The following is a 25355-nucleotide window of genomic DNA, read 5'->3' as shown; positions in this document are numbered from 1 at the left end:
GTGCTCAGTTTCAGCAACGAAACTGCACAATGAAAAGGGATTATTATAACTGACTCACGTAATAATCGCAGAAAAATCCATCCATTGTTTAGGGAAACTTAAAAATTGCTTAATGCTCTTAATTTAATCAAAAATATTTAAACGGCAGAAGATAGGCACCAGCATGCCTGTCCCAGAATCTGAAGCTAAACTGGCTTAAAATAAAATAATTTAAAAATAAATTAAAAAAAAAAAAAATCAGTCTTATTCCAGGCCTTCAGTACAGCTTTAACAGTTTGCTAAGATGCAAAACTACTAATGTGTACTTTAGAAAAACACCACACCATTGTAAACTGCACACTAGGTAGCGTTAAGCAAATATTTGTAATAAATAAAAGCTTTCTGCAGCCTGCCACCAACTATGACTTTTAACCCTTATCCTCCACACTAAAAATTTCATTAGTGATCTGACCTTGAAATATTTGTGGTTTCTAAAGCAGAGGGGTCCCATCCTTCTCCCTAGCATGCTCACTTCAAGCTCTTAGTCCTTTACCTCCCCTTCAGCACATTAATTTTGGAAGAGTAATAGAAAACACCCATTAATAAATCTAACAGGTCAGTAAAAGTGTTACCAGCACAAACGACCACATCAGACTGACATGACTTCTTTCTGAAGCCAAGCACCCCAAGAGCTTCAGAGCTTCCACAGAAAATCCAGTACACGAGAACTGGGCTGATTTTCAAGGCTCTCCCTCTAATCTTTACCAGCACACGAAGAATCCAAATTTCATTGTATTCACCCTGCCCTCACCTTTCCTTTTTTTACCCCTGATTCTCAGTTCTCTTTCGCATTTTTTTATCCCCAGAATGCAAGAGACACCTCAAGAGCTGACTAAAATATTAGCATGGAGGAGGACTTTTGGGCAGGAGGAAAAATAACAAGAAAAAGAAAGCATAAAATAAACCAGATTTGAAATCCACAGTATAGTCTACTACACTGTAACAAAGGAGTATAATTCTATGTAGTTCTAGCCTTGCTTAAAAAGATGTCATAGAAGCATGCTCTAATATACACCATCACCATTTTAAAAATACATTTGTATTTTTATGGTGCTCAGGACATTTCACTTGTAATTTCTCGCCTCCTACTGCTGCTAAGGACTCTCCGCAAAATACAGACACCTTGCCAAAAGTCTGGCAGCGGAGGAGACAAGTAGTTACAGAAGAGATTTAAAGCCATAATAAGATCTAACGCTAAGCTGTCGGAAAGTACAGGCAAACTTCTGTGGCATGAATTTCCTTTCTATTTTCTATAAACACCTAATGAAAGCTTTCATGAATGTCCTCTTGGAGCCTGCCAAGTTAAAATAGTCCATTATCTCAGCTGATGCACATGACTACAGGGAAGATTCTTACATCACAGCTCGAAGAGAAGTAATCTAGCAGGCTTTTAACTACAGGAAATTTTTCCCATGTACGGTGAGGATTATTTGTTTTCAGAACGGCCTTATGACTTCATGGCAATCTGCTACGAAGGGGGAAACCTGGATGTTTTGAGCATTGACACTGCGCTGTGGGTCTCCTGCTCTCCAGCCAGAGCAGAGCTCTTCCTGGAACCAGAACATTTACACTCCCATCGAGTCTGTGGGCTTCGGGTTGAGTTCCACCAAACGGATCCCCGGCTAGATCCCTCAGGAAGAGGGGTTTGCACAGTAAGCCAGCGTGAAGCCCACTATTAATTACTCTGGAGAGCAAACGAAGGATGGCTGCCCCATTCCCGCAATTGAAAAAACAATCCCGGTTAAACTGATAGCCTTTCTGAAGGATTGCTTTCAGGAATCCATCAGAGTAGACAGCATGTGTTGCATTTGGGCTAGCTGGTGACCTTAAAAAGAAATACGTCACTGGCACAGCACAAAACGATCAGAGACAGCACCATTTTCAACACCTCCTGCAATCTCCTACCACAGAAACCCCACCTTGTTTTCAACAGATATTCCCATCTTCTCCCATTTCAGTATTCAGGCAAATCACACATTTTTGAGGAAAAACTGCTCAATTTCCATAAAAAAATACCAAACAATGTAATTAAATGTAGCTAAACTTAGCTGTTAGAATGTAACCTGTACCAAGTTCAAAAGACCAGTATTTTAACATTCTCTTTCATAAAAGGTCTTCACGTGACTTATGATTTGATGAGAAAATGCTTTCTATATCCAGCCCTTCCCCTCGCCAGCCGTGTTGTACCCATCCTGCTGTTATCACCTCCAACTAATTCTGAAAGGCTCTGATAAGACCGAGCGATAACAGATCGGGATTACTCGTCCGTGGAAAGGAACCAGAGATCCTGCTGGAATGTATTACCACAACATTTTCATTCACTTCTGCAGTTCTTCAGCCTGAAATGCCAAAAATAATTGCGAATTGCAGATGAAGCGCTCCCTGCTCTCCTTACCTTGTCTCTAGGTGTCTCTCCATCTGCCCTCCCTCTTCCTCCACATCCTTTAAGAACCAGTCTCAAAAACAAGAGGTAGAAGTCATCTTAATCTCTGCCTCAATGCTAAATACTTTTACTGAACCTGTTTATTAAAATGAGATAATGCTTATCTGCTTTCAGGAGTCAGGAAGGCAGGTGGGATACACACCTAGTACGTAGCAAAGTCTCCCAATAGAGCTCCTATACCTCCGTTATCTTATCTACATTTTAAGAGTTTTATTACCTTTGTAAAGGTAAATATAGTTAGGCATAAGTAGACTCTAAAAACACGAGTATTAGAAGGGGTAGGATATAAACCGCTCTTCAAAGGCTCCTACGACACTTGAGGAAATACACAGTGCTCTAGCACAGTCCTTCAAGGAATGTAAGAGTGCTCACTCTGTTTAAGCTGCTTTAATCGCTTCTAGTACAATGGGAAGATTAATATAGTTTAGTACTCCTAGTTAATTATGGCGACTAGCCTTTACAGAATTACCATTAAACCACGGTACCATGCCACTTAGATGGAAACAAATTAATAAAGATGACAGCTAGGAGGATATAAAATTCAAGATTGGACATGTTTAAACGTACAAAGGCAGATCAGTCTTAAATTCACACAAGCTCAGTGGTTGTTTTTGCTGTCTCAGTTGCATAAATTCCCAAGAACATAATTGTTTAGTTCTTGAATTCACAGGAAATTAAAAAAACCTTGATGAGCACTGGAATACCCTTGAAGATCCTGGTCCCAGCCTAGCTGAAGGCTCATCTAGCCTGAAAGGCAGTAAGCCCAGTTTGCCTTAAAATTGAATTTCATTTCTGAAAACTTAGCAATTTCACCCTTCTTTGCAGCAGGAGGCAATCTGAAACACTGCAGATTGTTATTATGGGGGGAGGATAAACTACTGCCAATGGCAGCCCTGTGCTATTTACAGAGGGGAGGAGATGGACAGCAGAAGAGTTCCAGTACAAACTTGGTTTTAATGCAAAAGGCCAGCGAAAAGGAAGAGAGTGACAGAGGTGACCTCATTCCCCTGCCTTTCAGCTGCTCTACAACTAGAGGAATTAGGCTGAGTCACGGACCCAAAGCCCACTCCAGGAGAGAGCCACACTACCTCACCACGGGAATAAATCCCTGCCCACGGGTCTAGAGATGTATCTCAATGTGGATTTTAGAGGAGAAAAAAATAAATCAAACAGTAATTAATGCTTCACTGAACGCTCTGGAGAAAGAACAAAACAGGATGACACCTCTTTCAGGGCTGCAACACCATGACGCTAGCTCAGTGCCTTGACACCCAGTCCCCAGTATACCCACACCAGTATGGCCCACCTTGACACGACGACTGCAAGGCTCCTGTGCTCCCCTACGTGAAATAACGAGTGGAGAAGAAAGTAAATTCCTTCCAGCCATTGAAACTTAACAGGGAAGAGTCTGACTGCATTGCATATAAATGGATAGCAGGATGTAATGCCCAAAAGGGGAAGAGAAGCTCTGAAGGAAAATGGGTTTATTTGCAGATTCATCACAAGCTACCACCAGGAGCTTGCTGTCCTTCAGGGATAGTTATCACAAAATGAGCTTACTTACGTCCCATAGCCATTCTTGAAAGGATAAAATTCTGTACAGCATCTCTGCAAGTGGGACTTCATTCCCAGGGTCACTTTGTCCCCTTTAACAAGAAAAGCTGGTCTCCCACTGACAACCGGCAGTTCTACGCTCTGGTTAAGAATACAGATTAGTGGAAAAACATTTTCCAGGGCATTAAGGAGTTCTTAAGTGCTTCGCACTCCCTTTTTCTCTCTTTCTTTAAAGGAAAACCAAAAAAAAAAAAAAAGGGAAAAAAAAAGAGAGGGTGTTTCAAAATCGCATGGCTGACAGACACAGCCAAAGGGGAGGTGATTCTGCTATAGTCATTTGGGGAAAAAATTCAGTAGAAGAGTTAGGAACAGAAACCAGACTGCCCAATGGCATATGGTTACTGAAAAAGCTAAGAGGAAAATAAAGATTTTTTTCACACCTTGAAAGGGGGAATTTTCTTACAGCAGTTTTAGTGATAAAAGCTGTTTGAACCCTTCAAATATTCCCATTATGATTCAGTATTAACGCACCTGTGCCATTCTATGGAACTATGTAGAATTACACCAAAACCTAGCATTTTTGTTAACTAGATTTGACTTGTCAGGACTTGACTGCCATGATTGAACAGGCAGGGGCCTGCTAAATTTAAATTCTGTTCTCTGTATCTGAGACAGCTTCATTTTAAAAAAGTGACATAGTTCTATTTTCTCCCCTCAGAGACAAGCAGACAAATTTTACCTGTAAGAAAGCACAGAGAGAAATACATTTTCCATTGAAACCACTGATTTGGAATAAATACTGAGCCACGATCCCTTTGATCTTTAATTCCAGCATGAGTCACTGCATGGACTAAACACACCTACTGTATTTAAGGGTAAAGGGGTATCCAGTCCTTTATACGTCATCCCTTACTTCAACATCTCTGTTCTCTTTGCTAATGAGCCATTGTAAATTAATGAGTTTTCCTGCCCACACGAAGAGGACTAAGTTAATTCTTCCCTGGAATTCCTCTTTTTTATATCGGGTCTGTGAACTGTCATGTCTTTCAAGCAATGTTGATCTCCACTTACATACACAAAACCCCCAAACCTTTCAAAGCAAACAGAACTGGGTTTGTAATGCAGCGGCACACCTGTGTGCTGAGAACTGCACAATACAGAACTTTATCGGAAGTTTATCTAGGCTTTGTAATTTCTATTCAGATTCGCGAAACCATTTAAGATTGGGAAATCGAAACATGGGCTTGTCAATATCAAGAGATTTGTGAAGTTACACGTAATTGAGGCTCAGGCTCTAACACCAAGTTTTGCTTTCAATTGCACTTCAGTGGAAATTCAGAATAAATCCACTGAAATTACCATCAGATTGAAGATTAAACCTGGAGCCCCACTACCGAGAGTAGCAATGCAAGCCATCCATTTGATCCCACACAGCTAAATTCCTTCTCTAAAGCAACGCACGGTGGTGGTTTCAACAGAAAAAGCCAAAAAAGGGAGAACTGAACATTTCTCCAGTGAGAACAAGCTCCAAAATGCAGCAGCAAGCTTATTTTTGAAGGCATGACACAGAAAGCAGACGTGACTAGGTTCAGTCCCAAAACCTACTTGGAAGGGGATTCAAATTAACAATCTTTTGGGGGAAGCGGGACACACGAGTCCAGCAGAACGCTTCCAAATTGAGTCCAGTAACCACCGAGTCACGTGGAGATGAGCTGGAGTGTGGAAACGCTCAAACAAAAGGCTGAAGAAACGCATCATCTGTGATTCACTTTCACACAGCAACTAGTCCATGTTCTGTGTCATTAACAAGCGGGACGCATCGTTAATGGGCACAGAGCACCATTCTCTCCGAGCTCTCTCGATGCTCGTGTTGTTGAAGTCGATCCAGAGGCAGAGCTGATGTCATTTTTGTACATGGATCAACACCGCTCGCAGCAAATAAAACAGAAGAGAAAGATTCCCACACGTTTCAAGTATTTTCAACAAATGCTAATAATTTCATTTTTAAAAGGCTTTGGAAATTAAGCACCTTGTTAATCCAATAATGGGAAAAGTATATGCCTCCCAGATGCCGCTTTCTGCAACACAAACTAGAAAAAGTCACCAAATCCTCCTGACTTTGTCACAAACATCTAGCATGACCTGCAATCCAGGTAACACTAACAGGCACTGCTCTATAACCTTCGCTTTTTTCAAGCCTACTTTGAAGCAGAAAGATCTGATAAGAACCGTTTCCAGACTAGGCGACGGTCAGGGATTATGAAACCATACACATTACTTATTTCTTTGTCATCAAAAACAAATTCCACCCTCCTAAATGACTCTTTAATCAGCAGGCACGGGCATCTCTAGGTCATTAACTGCGGTCATTCACCTCTAACCCCAAACTAAGGCATTTTAACAATATACTTGAAATTCAGTAATCTATCATTGTGTCCAAGCTGTCACCATACTACGATGATCTTACTTTTCCCCTATTTTAAACATATAATAAAGTGGAGATTGAGATGAGATCTGAGGAAGAAATTGTTTGCTGTGAGGGTGGTGAGTCCCTGGCCCAGGTTGCCCAGAGAAGCTGTGGCTGCCCCATCCCTGGAGGGGTTCAAGGCCAGGTTGGACGGGGCTTGGAGCAACCTGGGCTGGTGGGAGGTGTCCCTGCCCAGGGCAGGGGGTGGCACTGGGTGGGCTTTAAGATCCCTTCCAACCCAAACCATTCTATGCATAGAAACTTGAGAAAAATGCGACCAGCAATACCAGCACGTGAGAGCCCTCACACACAATGAAACTGGAGACAGTAAAATGTAGAAAACACCCAACAGAAGCCAGGGGTATGATGGGGCAGAGCAGGACAGAGTTTGAAAACTGGTTTAGAAGCACAGCTGTGCACTATATGATTTGCCTGTGCTTTGTTTACTAAGGAAAAAAATCAGTCTTGCCCCATTTATTACCTTTTATTAACATTTATTAGTTATCATCTCAGGGTTCTGGGAACAAGGTAATCTTTGAGTTCAGACTGGTCACAAGGCTGCAGGAGAGCTTCCGTTAGACTAAACAGCGTTAAGTTTTTAACTATCTTTAAAGACCAAGCTGGAAGAAATCTCTTCCCTTCTTGTACAGACAAAAACGCTGGTCTTAAACATTAAGATGGAGACTTAAACCGTAAAGAACAACATCCTGTGAGTATTTCTACGAAACTGAAAGAAAAAAATAAAATAAATTTAGTCACAGAAAAGAATACACAGGAAGCCAGCATAAGACCTGGCAGAGCATCACCACAAAACTTTGACCACAAAAAAGCCGCTGTTGAGCCGTATGTGGGCTCAGTGCTTTCTTTAGCTCCAAGCCCAGCACTCAAACAGCATTACTGCAACGAAAGCCTATGATTATAGATGATGCAGAGCTAGAAATAACTTGTTTCTGTGTTTGTTTTCACCTCAGCCCTAAATTGCCAGGATCTTTAGGGATTATTTGGGTTTAAGATCAGAGGTATTTGGGGGGTTTGCTCCCAGACCTACTCAACGCTTAAGCTGTGCTTTGAAAGTCTGTTTTTTTGCCTTCAGAAAGTCCGAAGCTTCCCACCGTGAGTCACGGGAGAATCAAAAGGTAAATTCAAAATAGACACAGAAAGTCCTGTGGTTCTCTGGCAACAGAGGAAGCTGTTCTTTGAAGAATACGACGCAGATTTTGTCCCAGGTTTCTCTGAAACTCTAACCACAACACGAGGTGATGATTTTTTTCTCTCCGCCACATCCAATCTGGTTCATCTACGAATTCATTATTTTAATTAGAATTCAGAGTTAAGAGGTAGCCAAAGATAAAGTTCTGAATAAATAGCTAACTTGCACAGATAAGGCAGCTACTTCAAATCAGTCATAACACACCCCAGCCCTCCCTGGTTGCTCCCATTACAAGCCAGTTAAAGTAAGCCACACACAGTGATTTATCTACTTAAATATTTAACGAAGTACAGCCCCAATCCCACTGTTAGAAAGCAGGATCAAAGGGAAACGTCCCCCTCTCCTTCCCAACCTTCTCCTACATTACTACAACCCAGAAGTCCCAGTTTCTAGCTACACCAGGGGGGGAACAAAAAAAATAAATCAGAGATTTGTTAGAGTGCTCCAGATATTCGTGTATATCGTAAATGCACATCTTTGCAGCAGCATTTTAGAAGCAAAGATGGCATCATTTACAGAAAAATGTCTGACACCCAAACAAACTTTATTCTTATAGCGCTTAATTTGCACAGCTCCAAGCGGTACAACTTTCCAACCAGCAATTATAAGGCATGTACATTTTTGTTACAAGGCCAAGTTTTCTCACATTAGACAATTTTCTCCATTCTTCACAGAGAAAATCACGTCCTCCTAGTGCAAGTAAAAAAGTCTTTTCTAGACTCAGTATCAGGTTTCACCAGAGCGAGCGTTTAACATCAAACTTAAGGGGCATCCAAAATTCCCCAATACCAGGCTGCATGGCTGCTTTGGAAGCCGTAAGAAACACTAGATTTCAGTGAAAAGCCACATTGAAACATAACTACCCCTTGAAAACATAAAAATAAAAGCAAAAAATACCAGAATTAAATATATATATATGGCTTTACACAGAGACTGCATTATTACCAGCTCTGTAACCAATTGAAACACGGACAGAAGTCTAGCATGCTGGTTACATTCTTCTATAGGGATAAAAAAATTATTTGTTTTTTATTGGGTCTACGTGTAACATTTGCATCTTGTTACCACTGATATTTTAGTTTTAAAAGTTTTCAGACATTCCTCCAGGGCTTATCTTAAGCACATTTTTATTAAGTTCCCTTCTTTAAAAAAAACGAGAGCCAGTTAGTTTTGACGCGCGCGGCCTTTGACAATGATAATCTTTGTCCTTTCCAGCTGCAGCAAATTTAAGATAATCTCTTTTTCAAGTGGACTTTATTAATCTTCCAAATGAAATACCATCCTGAGGTAAAACAATTATTTCCAGTTCAACCCTTAGTAAGAGTTAAGTCGCGGCTGGAAAAGACGGCTAACATCTGGCAGACTCAATATCTGCACCAATTAAGAACAATTTTGAAACCATAATATACAAATCTATTCAAGTGTTCAGACTAAAGCCCTCCACAGCCATCAGCAGCCTTCTTGCAGCTAAAAGAAAAAAAAAAAAAAGGAGGAGGGAGGAGAGGGAATGACTGCAGAAGGTTTTCACCGAGTCAGCAGCCTCCGGCTGGCCACACGCAGCAGTATTTTGCCTGTCACAACACCCAGCGACGTGCTGAGATCTTCAAGGGAGGGAGATCTCCCTGGGTGCCCAGCTGGCAGGGGAGACTCCCCACCCCAAGGAGCCACCTCTCGCCATGTCCTCACACCATCCTCGGCATCGCTGCCTGACAGCATCCCTCCGACGGCCTGCCTTCGCCAGGAGACACACCGCCAGTGCTCCGGCCTCGATCGACAATCTAACTAGACTACTTGGGGGGAAAAAAGCACATTTGTTTTCCCCTACCCGTAACCGAGTAGATGTAACTCTCTTACCAACGGTAACACAGGGCATCACTGTTCACTGGAGATGCTGCGGCCCCGTTCAGCTCGGCTGCCTGAAGCCCCAAGGAAGGACCCCAAAGCCCACACGGAACAGGGACGGGCAGTTACACAAGGATGTGCTGGTTTCACATCCCCAGGTACTCTTCAGAAAGCAGATTTTTCCTCTAAATAACCTAAACAGATCACAGTAACCCGAATTCCCTCGCAGGGCAGTGGCACAGTCACATGCCGGCAATTAAACCTGCTTATCCCCCTCTGCGCAGCTGGTTACCCATGGAGCCAGGGATGGACACATCCAAAATTCAAACAATGCCCATTTAAAAACCCACAGCTCTTCATCTCACCCCAAAGGAGGTGAAGCAGTACAGTTGATTATTTTTTTCTGTCTAGAACAAAAACACTTGGCCTGCGTGTTTCAGCTTACAAGTTCTGACTTACCTCCATTTTCAGATAACTGTCCCTGAAGGTTTTGGTTTTTTATGGAGTTAATTTGACTACAAAGGAAGTGGACAATTTTACCTTTTCTTGTTAAAAGGGTAAAGCCGATAAAGGGCAAGCAGATAAAAAGCTACAAAGGATTTGGAATCAGATCTATGGCCAAAAGCTCTTCTAAATGCTAGCATAGTTTGAAAAAAAACAACAACACAACAACAACAAAAAAACCCAAACAAACCCAAAACTAAAACACTAAGGAAAATGAATTTTAAGTTCATTTTTCCTATAAAACTCCTCCAGTTACTGACTCCCACAGCTGAAGTCATAATCCACAGTGTAGAAGCATGATCGTTACTAAAGAAATACTGCAAGATTAAGACCAACATGTTAAGTAGAAAGAGATTCATATTTATGTACTATTTGTGTAAAATAACATCCTCTGGGAAAAAAAAAGGGGGAATTTTGTTCTGAAATATCTGCTGGGCTTCTGAGGGGGAACATTTCCTCATTTGTACTTTAGATACAAAGCAAGCCTGGGTAAAATATGATCTAGGTGCTCTACTGACTACGCGCTCTAATATTTTCTAGACCTCAGAACTCCAGTGTTCAGATGTCCAAGAAGAATGATTCTGGGGGGTGGAACAAAGGAGTCGAACATATTTTCCTAAAATGAAGCCATCGGTAATGCCAAAAATTGCACAGGCAGAATTTCATTGGAAAGAGCAGCTTAGATCACCTTCCACTATTATTTTTAAGAGTAGCAGTAAAGCTACCTTTAAAAGAAAGGAAATGAAAGGGATTATGTCACCTCTGAATGCCACCATTGCATTTTTCCTTTCGCAAGTATGACATCAATGAGTTTGGGTCTCCAACAATAACAGACACATCACACATGAGCCATGTCTTTGAAATTAAGGATTCACTCGAGCAGTATTCACTGACTTGGCAATGCAATCGCCTCCCTGGCGTTTTCCTGGAAGCCAAATGTTTCAAACAAGACACATTTGCTAGCTGTGCCCTCCTTAATCATGTGGTCATCCTGGAAAGGAAAAAAAGCCTCCAATGTTTTAGGAAATAAGTAAGTGTGACGTATTGCCATCTGCTTAAGCATCATTGCATATTGACTTGGTGGCTTCTTGGTCAGGCTACAAGGCCCGATTGCTTCAAAGAGGCTGCCGCGTTCTGCTGGTTCTCGAGCAAAGCAAAAGGGTTATTTTCTCAGTGTGAAACAACAACCGTGTACAAAACCATTCTCCAATACCTCTAGCAAACAGGGTGTTTCCAACACCAAGCTACCCGCGCTCTGGAGTGGTGTTTCACAGGAATGCTGCTCAATAGGCAAAGGGGCTGCTCATCGCGGCATCTTCGCAGGATCCCAAGTCCGCCTTAGAAACTCGGGCAGGCACCTAACTTTCTGCAAGCCCCAACAGCACCGTCAGGAGACGGGCACAAGGCTTGTTTTCCACTCGGAGCTCATTTCCCTAAATAAAACTCCATCATCAAAGGGTTCACAGCCAGATAAGGTAAACCTAAAGTGCGTATTTATATACATGTGCGTACACACAAGCATGCCAGGACAGAGAATCCCTCCCCTGCAAAAACAAACAAGAAAATATTGGTACCAATCTTCGCAGGATTGCTGACAAACACTGCAACACCCCATTAGCTCATGGTAATGAAATCCAATTGACTAATCTACTCTGTCTGCGAGAAATTAAATTTAAAACAGCACAGTATTACTCTGTAAGCATGCAAAAGTGTGCTCAAGGCCACCAGCAAAAAAGCCATCTACCCCAAAAGAGCTTAACGTGTGATGTCCATCTGATGAGTGAAGGTCACAGGAGAGTGGAATAATCTTTCCAATTACATAGTAATAAACGTACCATAAAAGACACACTGCAGATATAGCACTGGTGTGATACGTGTTGATATGCATTAATCAAATTTTATTTTCAAGCACCAGGAGAAAAACCTGTTACAAGAAGAGGAAGTGCAGTGAGAATAAGATTTGTGATTGCCTACAAAGAGGCCCGTTTCCTTTGAATTTATGGAGTGTGCAAGCACTCACACCGGAACACAGACTCTGGGGTGAAAATTTGCTGTATACAAGCAAGTGGAAGCAGAACAGACAGAATCAACTATGTATCTGTAGAAAGACTGAACTTAAAGGGCCCGCAAGTCTCCTCTTCCCTAAGAAAAAAAATATAAATAAATCACACATCCATTAAAAAGAAGAAGTATGCCCAGCTTTTGGTGGCATAACCCACACCCAACACATGTGTTCCATAACCAAGCCACCACCAAGCGCAACTTCCTCTGAAGCACCACTACTCCCATCGCCTTGGTACCAACCGTAAAAACAAAAACAACCCTGTGCCACAGTGGCATCTACTATTCTAGACTGAAAAAGAGAGGCCAACTTCTTTTTTCCATCCAGATTCAGTGGGTGCTCCGGCCACAACGTACAGAGCAATCAAGGCACACAAGCTTTAAGAAGATGCACTGAAAACAGACAGTACTTTAGTTAACCAATAGGCCAGAAATTACTACTTAAACAGCATATGCCTGCCGATAAAATCTCTCTAAACCAATTTAATTCACAAGAAAAGGTCTGGTATAAAAGCTGATGGCTAGAGGGATGCAAAGAGCACACTGCAGTCCTGTTACCCTGGACAGAAGAAATTCAGCTACGCTTCACAGGCCACAGAGCCCAGAAAAGCCAGCTGCCTCCAAAAAAAAAAAAAGAAAGGATTAAATTTGTTCTACGGAAAAAAAATAAAATAATACAAGGCTGGGAAAGGAAGAAATGCATTTTAAGCCTTAAGATGCCAAAACTCCAAACAGGAGTGCCCACGCCAGCCCCAAAGGACAGGCAGCTCATCAGACAATGCAGGAATCTCCCTGCAGAATCCCAACTAGCTTTTCTTTTTTTTTTTTTTTTTCTCCTCCTCCTCTGGCCTCCATCTCTGCCACAGCCAGGTTGAGCAGGCGAATACAGCAACCCGAAGGGAACGCTCTCCCCATCACCGTGGGGAGAACACCACCAGTTAAAAACCCAGGGCTTCCCAACAGGCAAAGCAAAAACCTCCAGATTTACCAGGGTTTACAGAGCCTGGCGTTAAGGCTTTTGTTTTGACTAATTCGGAGGAACATCTGGGAGTGCAAACCTTCCCCTGCAGTATTTGCAACCCAAATATTGCAGCACTGAGCTAATTTCAGAGAGCTGGCTGAAATCGACTACTAGAGTGATTAGTCCAGAAAATGAAGGCAAGCTAAATTTAGGAGCAACTATGCAATGCAATATTAATAACAGATTATCTCCCTTCTCCAAAAAGGACTTTTTTTTAATTTTTTTTTTTTTAAGTCAAGCTGACGTTCCTTTTAAGATCAAGGTTCCCCAGCCTCCAAGGGAAAGATCTTACAGTTTTCCATACATCAGGCTGAGGTGCAACCCCTCCCTGGAGGCAGAACCCCCCAAACCCGTTGGAGCATCCTCCCCAGGGAGGGAGCCCTGATGGGGATGGGGGGGGAAACCTGTCCCCATGTCCCCAAGGGTCTCCCCAGACGCTTCCCCCGCCCCAAGGAGGGACTCGCCCGTTTCCCCGCACTGCAGGAGCGGGCGGCCCGCATGCCCCCCCCCCGCCTCTCCCGCAGGCTCAGGCCCCCCCCCAGCCGCTCACTTTCTCTTGTACTCATCCCGCTCCCGCTTGACTTTGGCCAGCACGTTGTAGAGGGCGCGGATCTCGGGGGTGATGGTGTCGATCTGGACCCCGACGCCGTCCGGATGGATCCAGGAGACGCCGGGCCCTTGCACCGTCTCCAACCCGCCGCCTCCGGTTCGCCGCACCTGGGTGTAGCTCCAGATGGTGCCGGGCAAACGGCTGTAGTGAGGGGGGGACGAGGCGAGGGGAGCGGCGGCCAGGCCGTGGCCGGGGCCCGGCGGCGGCAGCAGCGATGGGGGGGTCCCGGCGTCGGTCTGCACGGCCTGGTCGCGGGAGAAGGTCTTGTAGCGCAGGCGGCGGTCGCGTTCGCTCTGCTGGGCCGCCAGCTGCTTCTCCAGCAGCCGGTTACGCCGCTCCAGCTCGTGGACCTTGGCCAGGAAGCAGCGGAACCGCACGTTCAGCCCCTTTAGCAGGTGGATGTTGGAGCCCAGGTCGTTACGAAGCGCCGCCGTTACCGGCGGGCCCCCACCCGCCGCCGCCGGGCTGCCGGGGCCGCCTCCACCGCCGGGCCCCAGGGGGCAGGAGGCGGCGGCGGCGGCGCCGGGGGAGAAGGCGCGGGCCATCTCCCCGAAGAGCAGCGAGTTCATGGCCCGCCGCCCGCCTCAGCGCCTGAGGTGAGCTGAGGTGAGGTGAGGGGGGGGGCGGCCGGAAGCGGCGGTTTTAACGGTCGCGGAGTGACCGTTGGGCGGCACGCGGGCCGCTGAGGGCCGCCGGGGCGGGCGCGCTGAGGGGAGAAAGAAGGATCGATACCAAGACCGCCGCCGCCACCGGCTCCTCACGCTCCTGCGGCCGCCGCCGCCGCTGCCCGGGCACTGAGCGGCCGCCGGAGCGGGGCGGGCCCGGCTCCGCCTCGCCGCGCCCCCGGCTGCGGGCAGCGCTGCCGCCAGGCCACGCCCCCTTCCCCACACACCTCATCAGCATAACCACGCCCCCTCCCCGTGACCCCGCCCCCTCCACCAAGGCACGCCCCCGCGGGACCCTCCGCGTGTCCCCAGCGAGGTCCCACCGCGGGGCGGGGCGGGGTGGGGGGGCGGCGGTTTTTGGGGGGTGATCGGGTCTGTCGGCGCTGCTGATCCCCCGGTGTGCCCCCCGGATTAATGGGCTAAGGCAAAATAAATGGGGAAGAGTCGCTCCTGCCCTGTGAAACTCCCCCCCGGCCTTTGCGTCGCTGCTTTTGGCTCTCGGGGAAATCACCTAATGGGTAAGATTCAATTATAAGGGGTGAATTTTGTTATCCGAATGCAGAGTCCTGCCTAAGTGCTAAATAACACTGATATTATAATAATTAAGTTATTAAATAAGCGTTTCCCAACTGCCGCTCCTGGACCTCTGAGCCACTCGGCAATCAAAGGATATTGTGTAATTGAATTATGCGATTACTCCGTTGCGCTGCCACGGATCGGAATGATGCTTTGTGAGCGAGCGAAGCACACGGAAAACTCTCGGTAACACCGGCGTAAAGCTGTAGTAACGCTATTCGCTCAAATAGTTTTTGAAATAAACCCACGGTGCTTTGCCAGGTGATGTTTCTATTCAAACACGCGGGCAGTATTTATATTAAACTACATGGGCAGCAGCATCCACCTGCCGAAGCTCCGTCGGCACCCGCGAGCGCCGTAACCGAAGGCTCTTCAAAGGGCTCTGTTAATGTGTTACAAGCTCGTGTTTTCACAGCTTCTTCTGGAAAAAAACAAATAAATGTACTGGGTGGAGGCGCGATAATGTACCGGGTGACTCAAAGAAACACCTGAAAAGATTATCTTTTACCGAGCACAAAACCACTTCAGCCTCTGTTTATGTAGGCTGTAACCTGTGTTCTTCGCTGAGGTTACGGGAAAACATCATTAATACCTTGGTCATTAGGGCACGGCTGTAACTGCTGATGTTGGGTCCTGTCAATGCATCAAACGGGGCCATATTTAAAGAAAAATATTGCAGTTCACTGGGAAACGTTTCCATAGCACGTACCACCCTGCAGATTCACAGCAATACTTACAAAATGCAAAAATAGACTAAAACTGCCAATAATAAGGTGATTATTAGGGGCAGAAGCCAACCACGAGCAGGTTTCTCCCAGATTTGGGTGATTTTCTGGTTTTTAGGCACGCGGCATCCTCGCTGGCAGGCGGCAGCGCTGGAAAGAGCCGGGCGATTTCAGAAACCGCGGAAACCGTGTGGTCAACAGCTGGGAAAATCCTTTTGAACAAGAGCTATTTTATTCTTTCCCTTAAGGAAGCAGGAAAACACCAGAGGGAATGATAAACCGGCCGGTTAATTAATGCTTTTGTACCTGCCCGGTGAGACGATGCATATCATGATTGCTCGTTAGGCAGCACCCATCGCCTTGGCAGTGAGGGTGGATCCACCGGGCTGATCCAAAGGTCGTTAAATCAATTAATCTTCTTCCTAATGGGCTTTGGTTCAGCCCTGGGATGCGTACGGTCACCACCAGCTCCGCCGCCGGGCTACGGTTTCATCCCGGCCCCTGAAAGTGAATCACCCTGAATTAATCGCAACAATTAATTAGGTTTAGGGTCGGCTTCTTCGGTGAGGGCTCCTGCGACCGCAGAGCTGACCCCGTGGCCACCGACGCCATGCTGAGCAGCCGCGGTCCCGCACATGGGATACCCCATGGCAGCCGGGGACATTCCTGGAGGGATTCCTCTGATTCCTGATGGGGAAAGCTCTCCCACTGCCTGCCAATTGCAGATATAAATAAGGAAGCAGTGATTAGCCCTTTCCTATTCGGAGAGGGAGGAAAAGGGATGGGAAATGGTGCTATTTCTGAATGCAGAAACTATCTGGCAATTAAATAATGGTGACCACCCCTAGCGATGTTAATAATAATGCGTTGGGTTTATTTTTACTCCTAGTTGCTTCACCCAAACACGGGCTGGAGTGGGGGCCGAGGAATCTGGCCCCTTGGATTTGGTTTTTACACCCATTTTTACCTTCGCTTTGTCAGCATCCTTCACTCGCAGACCTCGGGGGCTGTTTCAGGACTGCTCTCCATATCTGCTTAGGTTTTTTTAGTATTAAATTTCCTGGGTTGGGTTATATACATTGAGGCTTTGTCAGCCTGACACTCGTGGAAAGTTCTTGTTTCCTTGGCTCTGTCTTCCTTCCAAGTAACCATTTTTCAGCCAAACCAAACCAAACCCAGCAGCCTCGCAGTTGCACCGAGTTACAGCAAACAGGTGACGCTCCCCCGGGCTGACGTGCGTCGCCACTGGGTTACGTTTGAATAAATCCCCCTCTGAAACAAAGGAGCAAAAATCCTTTGGCTTAACATCCGTAAACCCTCGAAAATGCCCCACTCAATAATCCCACCGGAGCCCTCCTCGGCTCCGACTTCCCAGCGTGGTGGTGAAGCGGCATCTCCTCCAAAGCCCCCAGCGATCGCAGCATCCTCATCCCCCTTCCTATTCCCTTGGGCAACCGCCCGAGCCTGCTCTTCGCCAGCCTCAGAGGTGGAAAGGGGTGATTTATTCACCCCGGACCCTGCAATACCAAGAGGTACCTTCTTTCTGAGGCTGCCACGGACCAACCAGCAAGCTTCAGTGGTTGAACTGGGATTAGTATCGCTCACGTGCGGCTCTTACCCTTGCACTGCAGTTTGGTGCCCAAATAAGGGTATTTGGGCAAACCAGGCTGCTGAAAGAAGTGGAATTTTTAACAGTGCCTCCCCCAAAATGGTTGGGTTTTAACCCAGCCCGGCGTGATGGTGCATGAGCATCGCTGGGGCGATGGGATTAGCAGCTGATGAGTTGCTGCAACCCCGGCTGCATTTTTGGCCAGTAAAGAGTTTCCGACTTCAGCCGGCCCTTTTCCCCGCACTCTCCTGTGGTTGCGCCAGCATCAGGGCTGTTTCTTGAGAAATCGGAGCAGAAAGCATCCCTGCCTGCCTGTGCCCTGCAACAGGCACGTGGGAAGATGGGCAAGAACGTGCCGGCTGCCCCGGTGACTCAGATCCCCCAAACGCACCCAGTTGTTGCACAGAGACACGAAGGCTGCGCCTCTTCGCGTATCAACGAGGTGTCGCTCGGTGGAGAAAGGGCTGGGTTAGCCACCGGGGTTATCGTTTCACGCCGTATAAGGGAAGCCCCTGGTTCATGTTGGGAATTGCATCGGTCACCACGTCACGCTGCGGAAACAGAAAATATTTGGCAGGTTGGCTGCTATTGATAACGCAGGAGGAATGAGTTACATCAGCAGTTACAAAACCAGCCGTTTTCCTCCCTGCAGGTTCCTTGTTGCCTTTAAAGGAGGTTTCTCCACCTCAAACAGTGTTTTTACCCCCCATATATTTTCTCCAAGTCCTATCAGCTCATGTGAAATAGGAGCTGCTGCTCAAATCCAGCACCTGCTCCCATTGCATGTCTATTCCTTTGCTCCAGTTGCTTTTTCAGCGATAAAAATCTCATTTTGCCACATCTGGGGGTTTTACGTGCATCGGCACAGCAAAACAGAACTCAGCCACCAAGAACTGGGGATGCAAAGGACGGACGGGGGCTGGTTGACTTCAGGACATCCCCGTCTCCTCTCCCCTGGGCTGGGGATGATCTTCTCTATGGAGATCGTGTAAATATTTTGGAAACAAAAGCTTCTGTACCAGGTGCGACCCAAAAGGGTGGGTGAACTCAGGAGCCAGGGATGCAGCAAGAGACAAAGATGCTGCGAAGCATCCACTAACTCGGAGCGGTTGAGACACGCTGTACTATTTCCTTGGAGACTGTGGCAATGTTCATTGCTTCCTTAGTAACCAAATATTTGCATCTGTATTGAGTAGAGCAGCAAATATGCATCGATAAGCCCGTACAGGCCGCCGCAGGTGTGTGGTAGGACGCGGTGATTCCTTTGGCAGCTCCTCCAGGATAATCACAGGATGCCGCATCGTTAATTTGCGCAAGCCCAAGTGCGCCGTTCCAATCCCGGCGGTGCGAAGCTTTTCATTCTGCAGGTCGCAGGTGGACCCTGGCCTGATTAATTTGAATGCGGAACAACTTTCAAAGAATTTCAGTCTTGTGGGAAGAGATATGATATGATAGGATTTCTTTTCCTGCTGCCCCCCCCCCCACTCTGTAGCCCGCGCTGGGCTCAGCGATGGCTTGAGCACCATTCAAAGCTCAGAGCACAGAAGACGGTTATTGGGATATATTTTTAGCTCCCGATTTAAATCTCTCTTCCAGAAGCCATTCGCTGAGTATTTTCATTCCTTGTACTGTGGGGTTTTCTAGCCTGCCATGTTTTGCACCACACAGGATGAAGAAAAGCTTCCTGGAGGGAGCTGGCGATGGGAGTACTGGATGTTCTTGCCTTGGCCACACTGCTCTGCTCCAGGGCTGGTTTTCCTCCGAGCACCCCTCTCCCTGGGATGCATTTCTCACCTTCCCTTCTTCTCCACCAGCTTCTCCACCAGCGTGGGACAATGGGATCTGCCCAACAGAGGGGATCCCATTTTCTATCGCACCCTGGACCACTCCAGCCCTCCACCTCCCATCCCGAACCTGGAGAGATGCTCGTAGCGGCCACAAGAAAATTTGGTGTCAGCAGAGTGAGTCAATGAGCCAAAGCTTTTGGAGTGGCTCCCCTCTTGGATTTCCCAATGTCCCGGGGTGTTTCTGAGGGAGAGGTCTTTGGGTGGAGCACCTTGACAGCTAGACGCCCAGTTTTCGATGGTTCCCAGCCCGTAATGCAGCCCGGTGGCCCATGGCTGGAAAATACCTTTCCACTGCGCCAGCTGATGCAGTCACTGAGCTCGTTATATCAAAAGTGCTTACAGCAGGCAAAATACGGACCGAGGGAAGGGAAATATTAATGACCAGGCACTCGGGAGATGTGCCTTTAATGTCTGATCTCATCATTTGGGAATTAGTTTGTTGTCATCAAATATTAGGAATAATTAAAGGATGGCGCTGGGTTCAGAACGCACTCATATTTGTTCATTAAATAAGATTAAAAAACGGCCTGGGAGAAGCTGCAGGGATTAAACACCCGAAGAACGGCTCGTGGGGTGTCCCGACATGCAGATGCTGAGCCGCCCGGACGATGTGGCAAGCACCAACGCCAACACACCAGATAACCAGAGCCACCAGCACAACAGATAACCCGAGCCACCAACGCAACACACCACCACAAACACCCATTAGGGGCTGAAAAGGAGATTGTATCAGCCGGGCACACGTGCTACCCCAGGGCGTTCGGTTTGGCTTTCATTGCTATCCAGGGCTGTAATTTGTGTTAAAGCCCCAGAGGACTTCAGCCTTTGCAGGAGCAGCCCCAGCCCAGTTTCCCCATCTCGGGGTGAGGACAGCACTCCAGCGAGGGTTACTGAGGTCCTGTTGCCACAACGCTTGGGAAAGAACAAGCGCTAAGCGGGATTATTGTTAATAACCGTAATTATTTGGGTTATCATCATTATGGTGAAGATCTCCACATCTGAACGAATGACTGGAGCCTGACAGCCCATAAATCAGCGGGTATCCCTGGCTGCCCTGCCCTCCGCCTCCTTTCCCGAATTAAAGCATCTCCTTTATTCCTCTCCCACCTCCTCCAGCCCTCACCGCTTTCCCGCGGCGGGGAGAGATGCAAAAGATGCCGGACCCAACATCGCTGGCAAGACCAGCCAAGACTAAGCTTTGATATTTCTCTATATTTTTTAATATCAGTCTCTCTTCATATACCGAAGCTGAACCCAAACCACAAACTGCCTAATTTTGGCAATTTCAGCTTCGTATATGCTCTTCTCTCTATCGTACACCTTCCCCAGCGGAGAAAGGCTGTATGGCGGATGTTATCCCACTTCCCCAGCGGCGTTAAGACTAATGCAAAAAAATATCAATATATTCCCCCTGCGGAGCAGGTCGGGATTAATCACAGTGGCCCAAATATCAGACCTGGGCTCTCTACATCGAAACCATTTCTCCTGCGGCTCCGGGGCCTCCCTGGGCATTTTCAGGTCACCCAGGACTCGCTGGAGGGTTGGCACCAGGTTTGGCTGGAGTTTGCCCACAGCTCGAGTTCGGTTATGATTCACCTAAAAGTGGTTTATATTTTAGAAGGGAAGGGAGCAGGCTGAGTCAGGCAGAGGAGTGTCGGGGCGGCGGCACATTTCCAGAAGGCAGCCCCGGCTTTTTTGGAGTGGGAAATCCATCGAGAGGTGCCCGGTGCTCCCAAGGTGATGTAGGAAGGGGCAGGAGAGCTCTGCGGCACCCGGCTGCACGGGTTAGGCAATGGGGAAGGTGTCTGATCCCTCCGGGGCCTGTGGCAATGGTGGGATGAAGGGAAAAGTCAGGACGGTGGGATGCAGGGCAGGAAAGAAGGTCTGGGGAGAGATTGTAACTCCTGCTGCAAATCTGGGATCTGTAGCGACAGAGCCTGGATGCAGGGAATAGCACCAAGTACGGGATTACCCTGCTCTAACAAAAGCTTAATAAGAACTATGAAAATAAATAAAATCTTTCAAGAGGCAGCGGCCAGACCTCTTCACACTCCTCAGAGGGCTGAAAGCCGCGTTCCCCATCCCAGTCTCCAGGGATGCTGCTTTTTGAGGGGAGCGATGCCCAGGGGCCCTTAACCTGCCTCAAGTCTCAGCGTTAAAACGCAGGGCCAGGGCTTCCCCTCAACGTGTCATTTGTACCATTTTATTTTTAACTAAAAAGCATCTCTTTCCTACCAGCACGTTCCCCTTTGGGAGGTGGAGCAGGATCTCTGCCGCTCTCCGGGGTTTTGAGAGAAGGGACGGAGCTGGCGGTTCCTCCCCGAGTTGAGCCATCGATGTGAACAAGCGGGATCAATCCTGCCAAAAAAACTGCAAATGGGGGTTTAATCATTATTTTTTTTCCCCCTCATGAAAACCAGCAAGGCAGTAACTATTCCAGGAGGTTGCGACTGGCTTCTCCCAGCAACTTCGTGTACCGGAGGGTACAAACCATGACAACCCCTGAAGTGATTTTGTACTTAACTCAGCCAAGCATCTTTTCCAGTGGTCCTCGCAAGCCGCGCGGCTTGTTTTTCTCCGTGCCTTTGATTCTGTACGCGTGAGTCGAGAATCATCCCTGCGCGGGGTGATAACGTGGCCGGGCTGCGCCCCAGCGACGTGCAGCAAACAAGTCAAGGCCAATCCGATTTTTTTTATCTGGAGCCAGGCAGGGAGCAAAAACACGACCGAAGGGGTGGCTCCCAAACAAGTTCACACGGACCACGGGAGGTCTCCTGAGATGCGCTGGGAAAGCTGCTCCCCGGGCTGGCAGGGTGGCCGTTCTCCGGAGCAGCCAAATCCTTGCCTGGTTTCATTTGTGAATTTAAAGACAATTTGGAAGCCTGGACTTGGTGCTTTTTGTACTCATTTATGTCCCTTCCCTGCTCGGAGGATGTCTAGTCTTGGCCTCCAGCTGAACGGGGCATAAATCAGTTAAGGAAGCCCCGAATTGAAACCAGGGCTGGCCCAAAGGCAAGGCTGGGGCAGGGAGGGAATTCTGCAGCAGATTTGCTGTATTGTCACCGGCAGACGGCACAGCCGGTGTGACAGTGCCGGCTGTTTGCATAGCGGGCGCCGCAAGGGTTGTGCTCACTGTGCGGCAAAAGCGGTTATTCCTGTGACGGAGACAGCAAGGGCCGGGCTGGCGGAGCTGGTGTGATCTTCCTGTAGGAAAAGGTGCTCAACGGCCAAAAAAAGCACGTGGGACTCAATCCCGGTCTGGGAGGGACGGTGCCGGTGCAGTGTCCATGTGGCAGGTGGTGATGCTGAGAGCAAGACAGGAGAAGAGGAGGCTTGCAGAGCCAGGAGCTGATGAGGAGGGATTGATAATTCAGCTAACGACGCTGCAGCAGCAGGGACAGTCCAGCCCTCTGCTGTGCCCTTCCCATGGAGCAAACCGGGGTCTTTCCCTGGGAATTAGCCACCCGGCACGGAGAAAAGCCTCTGTGCTTCCCAGAGCCAGCGGTTCAAGCATCTTAGAAGGCATTTTGGTAAAATAAAAACATCAAACCCCATCTCAGCAAACATGACGCAAACTTTTCTGCCAGCGTAAGCCCGAGCCCGGCCATAGGAGCTGTTTTCATGTGGTTCAGCGGTCAGCGGTGCTTGTCTGGTGTCTCGCTTCTTTGCTGTAGGCTCCTTGAGCAACATCTCAGCATCGCCTTGGCAGAAACTGGCAATGCTTTTGTATGAAAGGGTTTTTTTCCTGTTTAATACCGAGGCAGCCGTCGGTACCCTGTGTGCTCACACAGAGTAAGGCTCCCCAGAAACTTTGGACAAAGGGAAAAGAGGCTTCTTGCTCCAGGTGTTGGCGTTGGAGACTGCAAGCCCGAGGTGTACCCATGCAATCGTCGAGGCTCCACCACGGTCTTGCTGAACACACATCAGCCCTATGTTCTTCCCCTGCCTGAAAAATAAGCCGCACGGACGCGTGCCCAGGGAGACAAATCACTTTTCCTCCAACGGAAAAAGTCCAGGGAATCTTTTATGGCATCGAAACGTTGCAGCTCACAGTGTGTTTATGCTCAGCAGCTCTAATCCATCGCTTGTTTGAAAATACTTCCAGGCAATTGCAGTAAGAGACAAAACACAGGAGAGAAACTTGGATGGAAGCGTTGGTAGTGGGGCAGAGAGGAGCGGGAGGAAGGCTTCCCATCCCGGCGCGACAGCTGTCGGAAAGAGCACCCAGCCCCGCACAAAGCTTCCAGAAGGGCATTTGCCTGGCTTGAAAAAGAGAATTATGAAGTGAGGAGGCAGCAGGACAAAGGAAACCCTCATGAAATACAAGGGGGAAGGTCAAGGGCTTCCCATCTTTGTGGAACAAGCCCCGGGAGCTTTTCCCCGGTTTTGGTCAGGTACCACCTGCCCGGTGGGTTTGTGGGATCACAGAAGCAGCAACAAGTGAATTCAGGCTCACGGGGGCCTCTTCACCTCCAGCCGGCGCGAGAGCCTGGCGTGTCCCTGCCGAAGCCAGTGCTCGGGGCAGGGCTGGGTGCTTTGTTCTCCGTGGGAGGTGTCGTTCCCAAGATTAATTAATAAGCAATCACCGGAATTTGCCCCAGTGTGAACAGCCATCGCAAGGACACCACATCATCTCGGGGAAGCTCTTACCCACGAAGTCAGGTTCAAAGCAATTCGCAGAGGTCACACTGTCTCTTGTGCATTGCAAGGGATTTTTTTCTTCGCCAAAGAAGTCTTTTGCAAATAAACTATTTTGGTTTTGGAGAGGGGGTCTGTATTGTTCAGCTGATGGTTGGGTTCATCAGTTTTGAGTCTTTTTACCCGTTTTGAGGCATTCTCCCTCAGTCTTGCTCCTCTCTTACTTCTAATTTAAGTAACATGCTTCCCCCAAAAGTCTTTGCTGACTTCCCCAGCCCCAGCTCACGGGGGATTTTGCAGCCTGGAGGACATCGCCTTTGTGCAGTACTGCGAATGTTTGAGCCTCTGTGTGTGGCCTGTGTCAGCTGAAACTTTCCAAAACACTTTTGTTCTTGTCCCTCTCTTTCTAGGTCTTCTGGGGTTGTTATTGTTAGTTTTGAGTCCCTCCCAGGCTATTCTGCTCCGCAGAAGCACGACCATGCTCTTTCCACCTTCTTTTCAAATCTGGCTTCCCCATAAATCACAGCCCTCTTGTGCTCTGAGCAGGGAGGCACTTGATACGCCGCCTTTATTTTTCAAAATACATCTCTGGGCCTTTGCAAAACCCTCTAGAATAGCTCCGAGAATTTTATTGCAACTGTGCTTATACTGGTAAGGACACAGTTTGTGACCTCCTTTTAAGATCCTACTTCCTCACAGTTGTAATAACATCAGTGAACAAATGGCGATCGCGTTCTGCCCCTGGTAAGCTTAAGGATCTGCTGATCCAACTGCAGGGGTAGAGAAAGAATTATTTTGCTGGTATAAACTTTACCAGTTCCTGCAACAGCAGAGACTGTTTTGCAAAAGACCTGCGCCAGCATAAACGGAGCTATACCAGGATTTGCATCAGCAAAAACCGGAGCTACGCTGAAGTTACCTTGTTAGGTAAGCTGAAGAAAGGTACTGCGCAAGGTATTTGTAACGTCCTTCTTTGTGCCAGTGAGGCAACAGCTGTGAAGCAAAAGCTGGGGGACTGCCTGGCTCGCTGAGGCTGTGGCTGAAGGAGAAAAGATGTATATTTTTTCTGTGAAAAGACAATAAGTAGGTAGCAAAGCAGCCCAGTATTCCTCCTCGGCTCTCCAAATCACATTAATAGCTCTTGTCTGGAGCTTAACCAGTCAATCTAACAGAAATGACATGGGGGTTTGTCTTGCACCTGAACTCTCAATATTGGAATAGGCTTTAGAACCACAGTCATAAACCCCTGGTTTCTCATTACCTGTTCATTGCTGCTTTCAGGAGCCACATTGATTTGAAAAGTCATTTACTCAAAAAAGGGGTTTTGGTATTGCCCAAGCTACTGTGCACCAGTATTGGTACGCAACGCTTGCGCACCCACCCATAGGCGTATTACAGCTGCTTATTTGGAGAGAAGACTGTTAGGTTTGACTTTACAGTGCTTTTAAAACAAGGTGTGTTTTTCTCTTTTATGTGGTTAAAAGGCAGGTGAAGTGTAATATCGCTGTACTAAAGAAGAACAAACTCCACACGTTATCCCCCGT

The 25355-nt window shown here is 47.4% G+C and overlaps 1 protein-coding gene and 1 long non-coding RNA gene across 3 annotated transcripts in view; both read right to left on the bottom strand.

Annotated features, from left to right (window-relative positions):
* Nucleotides 1–14975, bottom strand: part of IFFO2 (intermediate filament family orphan 2) — a 38599-nt gene extending 23624 nt beyond the window's left edge. The window contains exon 1 of one of the 2 annotated variants that reach the window (XM_063353850.1): nucleotides 13692–14975. In XM_063353850.1, coding sequence (XP_063209920.1) covers nucleotides 13692–14320 — 629 coding nt within the window. In that variant the 5' untranslated portion in view covers nucleotides 14321–14975. The remainder of the gene's footprint in view (nucleotides 1–13691) is intronic. The other variant, XM_063353849.1, reaches the window with a different exon arrangement.
* A 168-nt stretch (nucleotides 14976–15143) lies between these two features.
* Nucleotides 15144–24849, bottom strand: LOC134524099 (uncharacterized). Its single transcript, XR_010073493.1, has 6 exons — nucleotides 24731–24849; nucleotides 21409–21531; nucleotides 17718–17877; nucleotides 16685–16989; nucleotides 16024–16218; nucleotides 15144–15413 (listed from the first exon to the last, which is right to left on the bottom strand). It is a non-coding gene; the product is annotated as an uncharacterized LOC134524099 (long non-coding RNA).
* Between the last annotated feature and the right edge of the window lie 506 nt (nucleotides 24850–25355).

The sequence above is a fragment of the Chroicocephalus ridibundus genome, chromosome 16 (genome assembly GCF_963924245.1).
Source record: "Chroicocephalus ridibundus chromosome 16, bChrRid1.1, whole genome shotgun sequence".
Taxonomy (NCBI): domain Eukaryota; kingdom Metazoa; phylum Chordata; class Aves; order Charadriiformes; family Laridae; genus Chroicocephalus; species Chroicocephalus ridibundus.
This window is presented reverse-complemented; position numbering and strand designations above follow the sequence as displayed.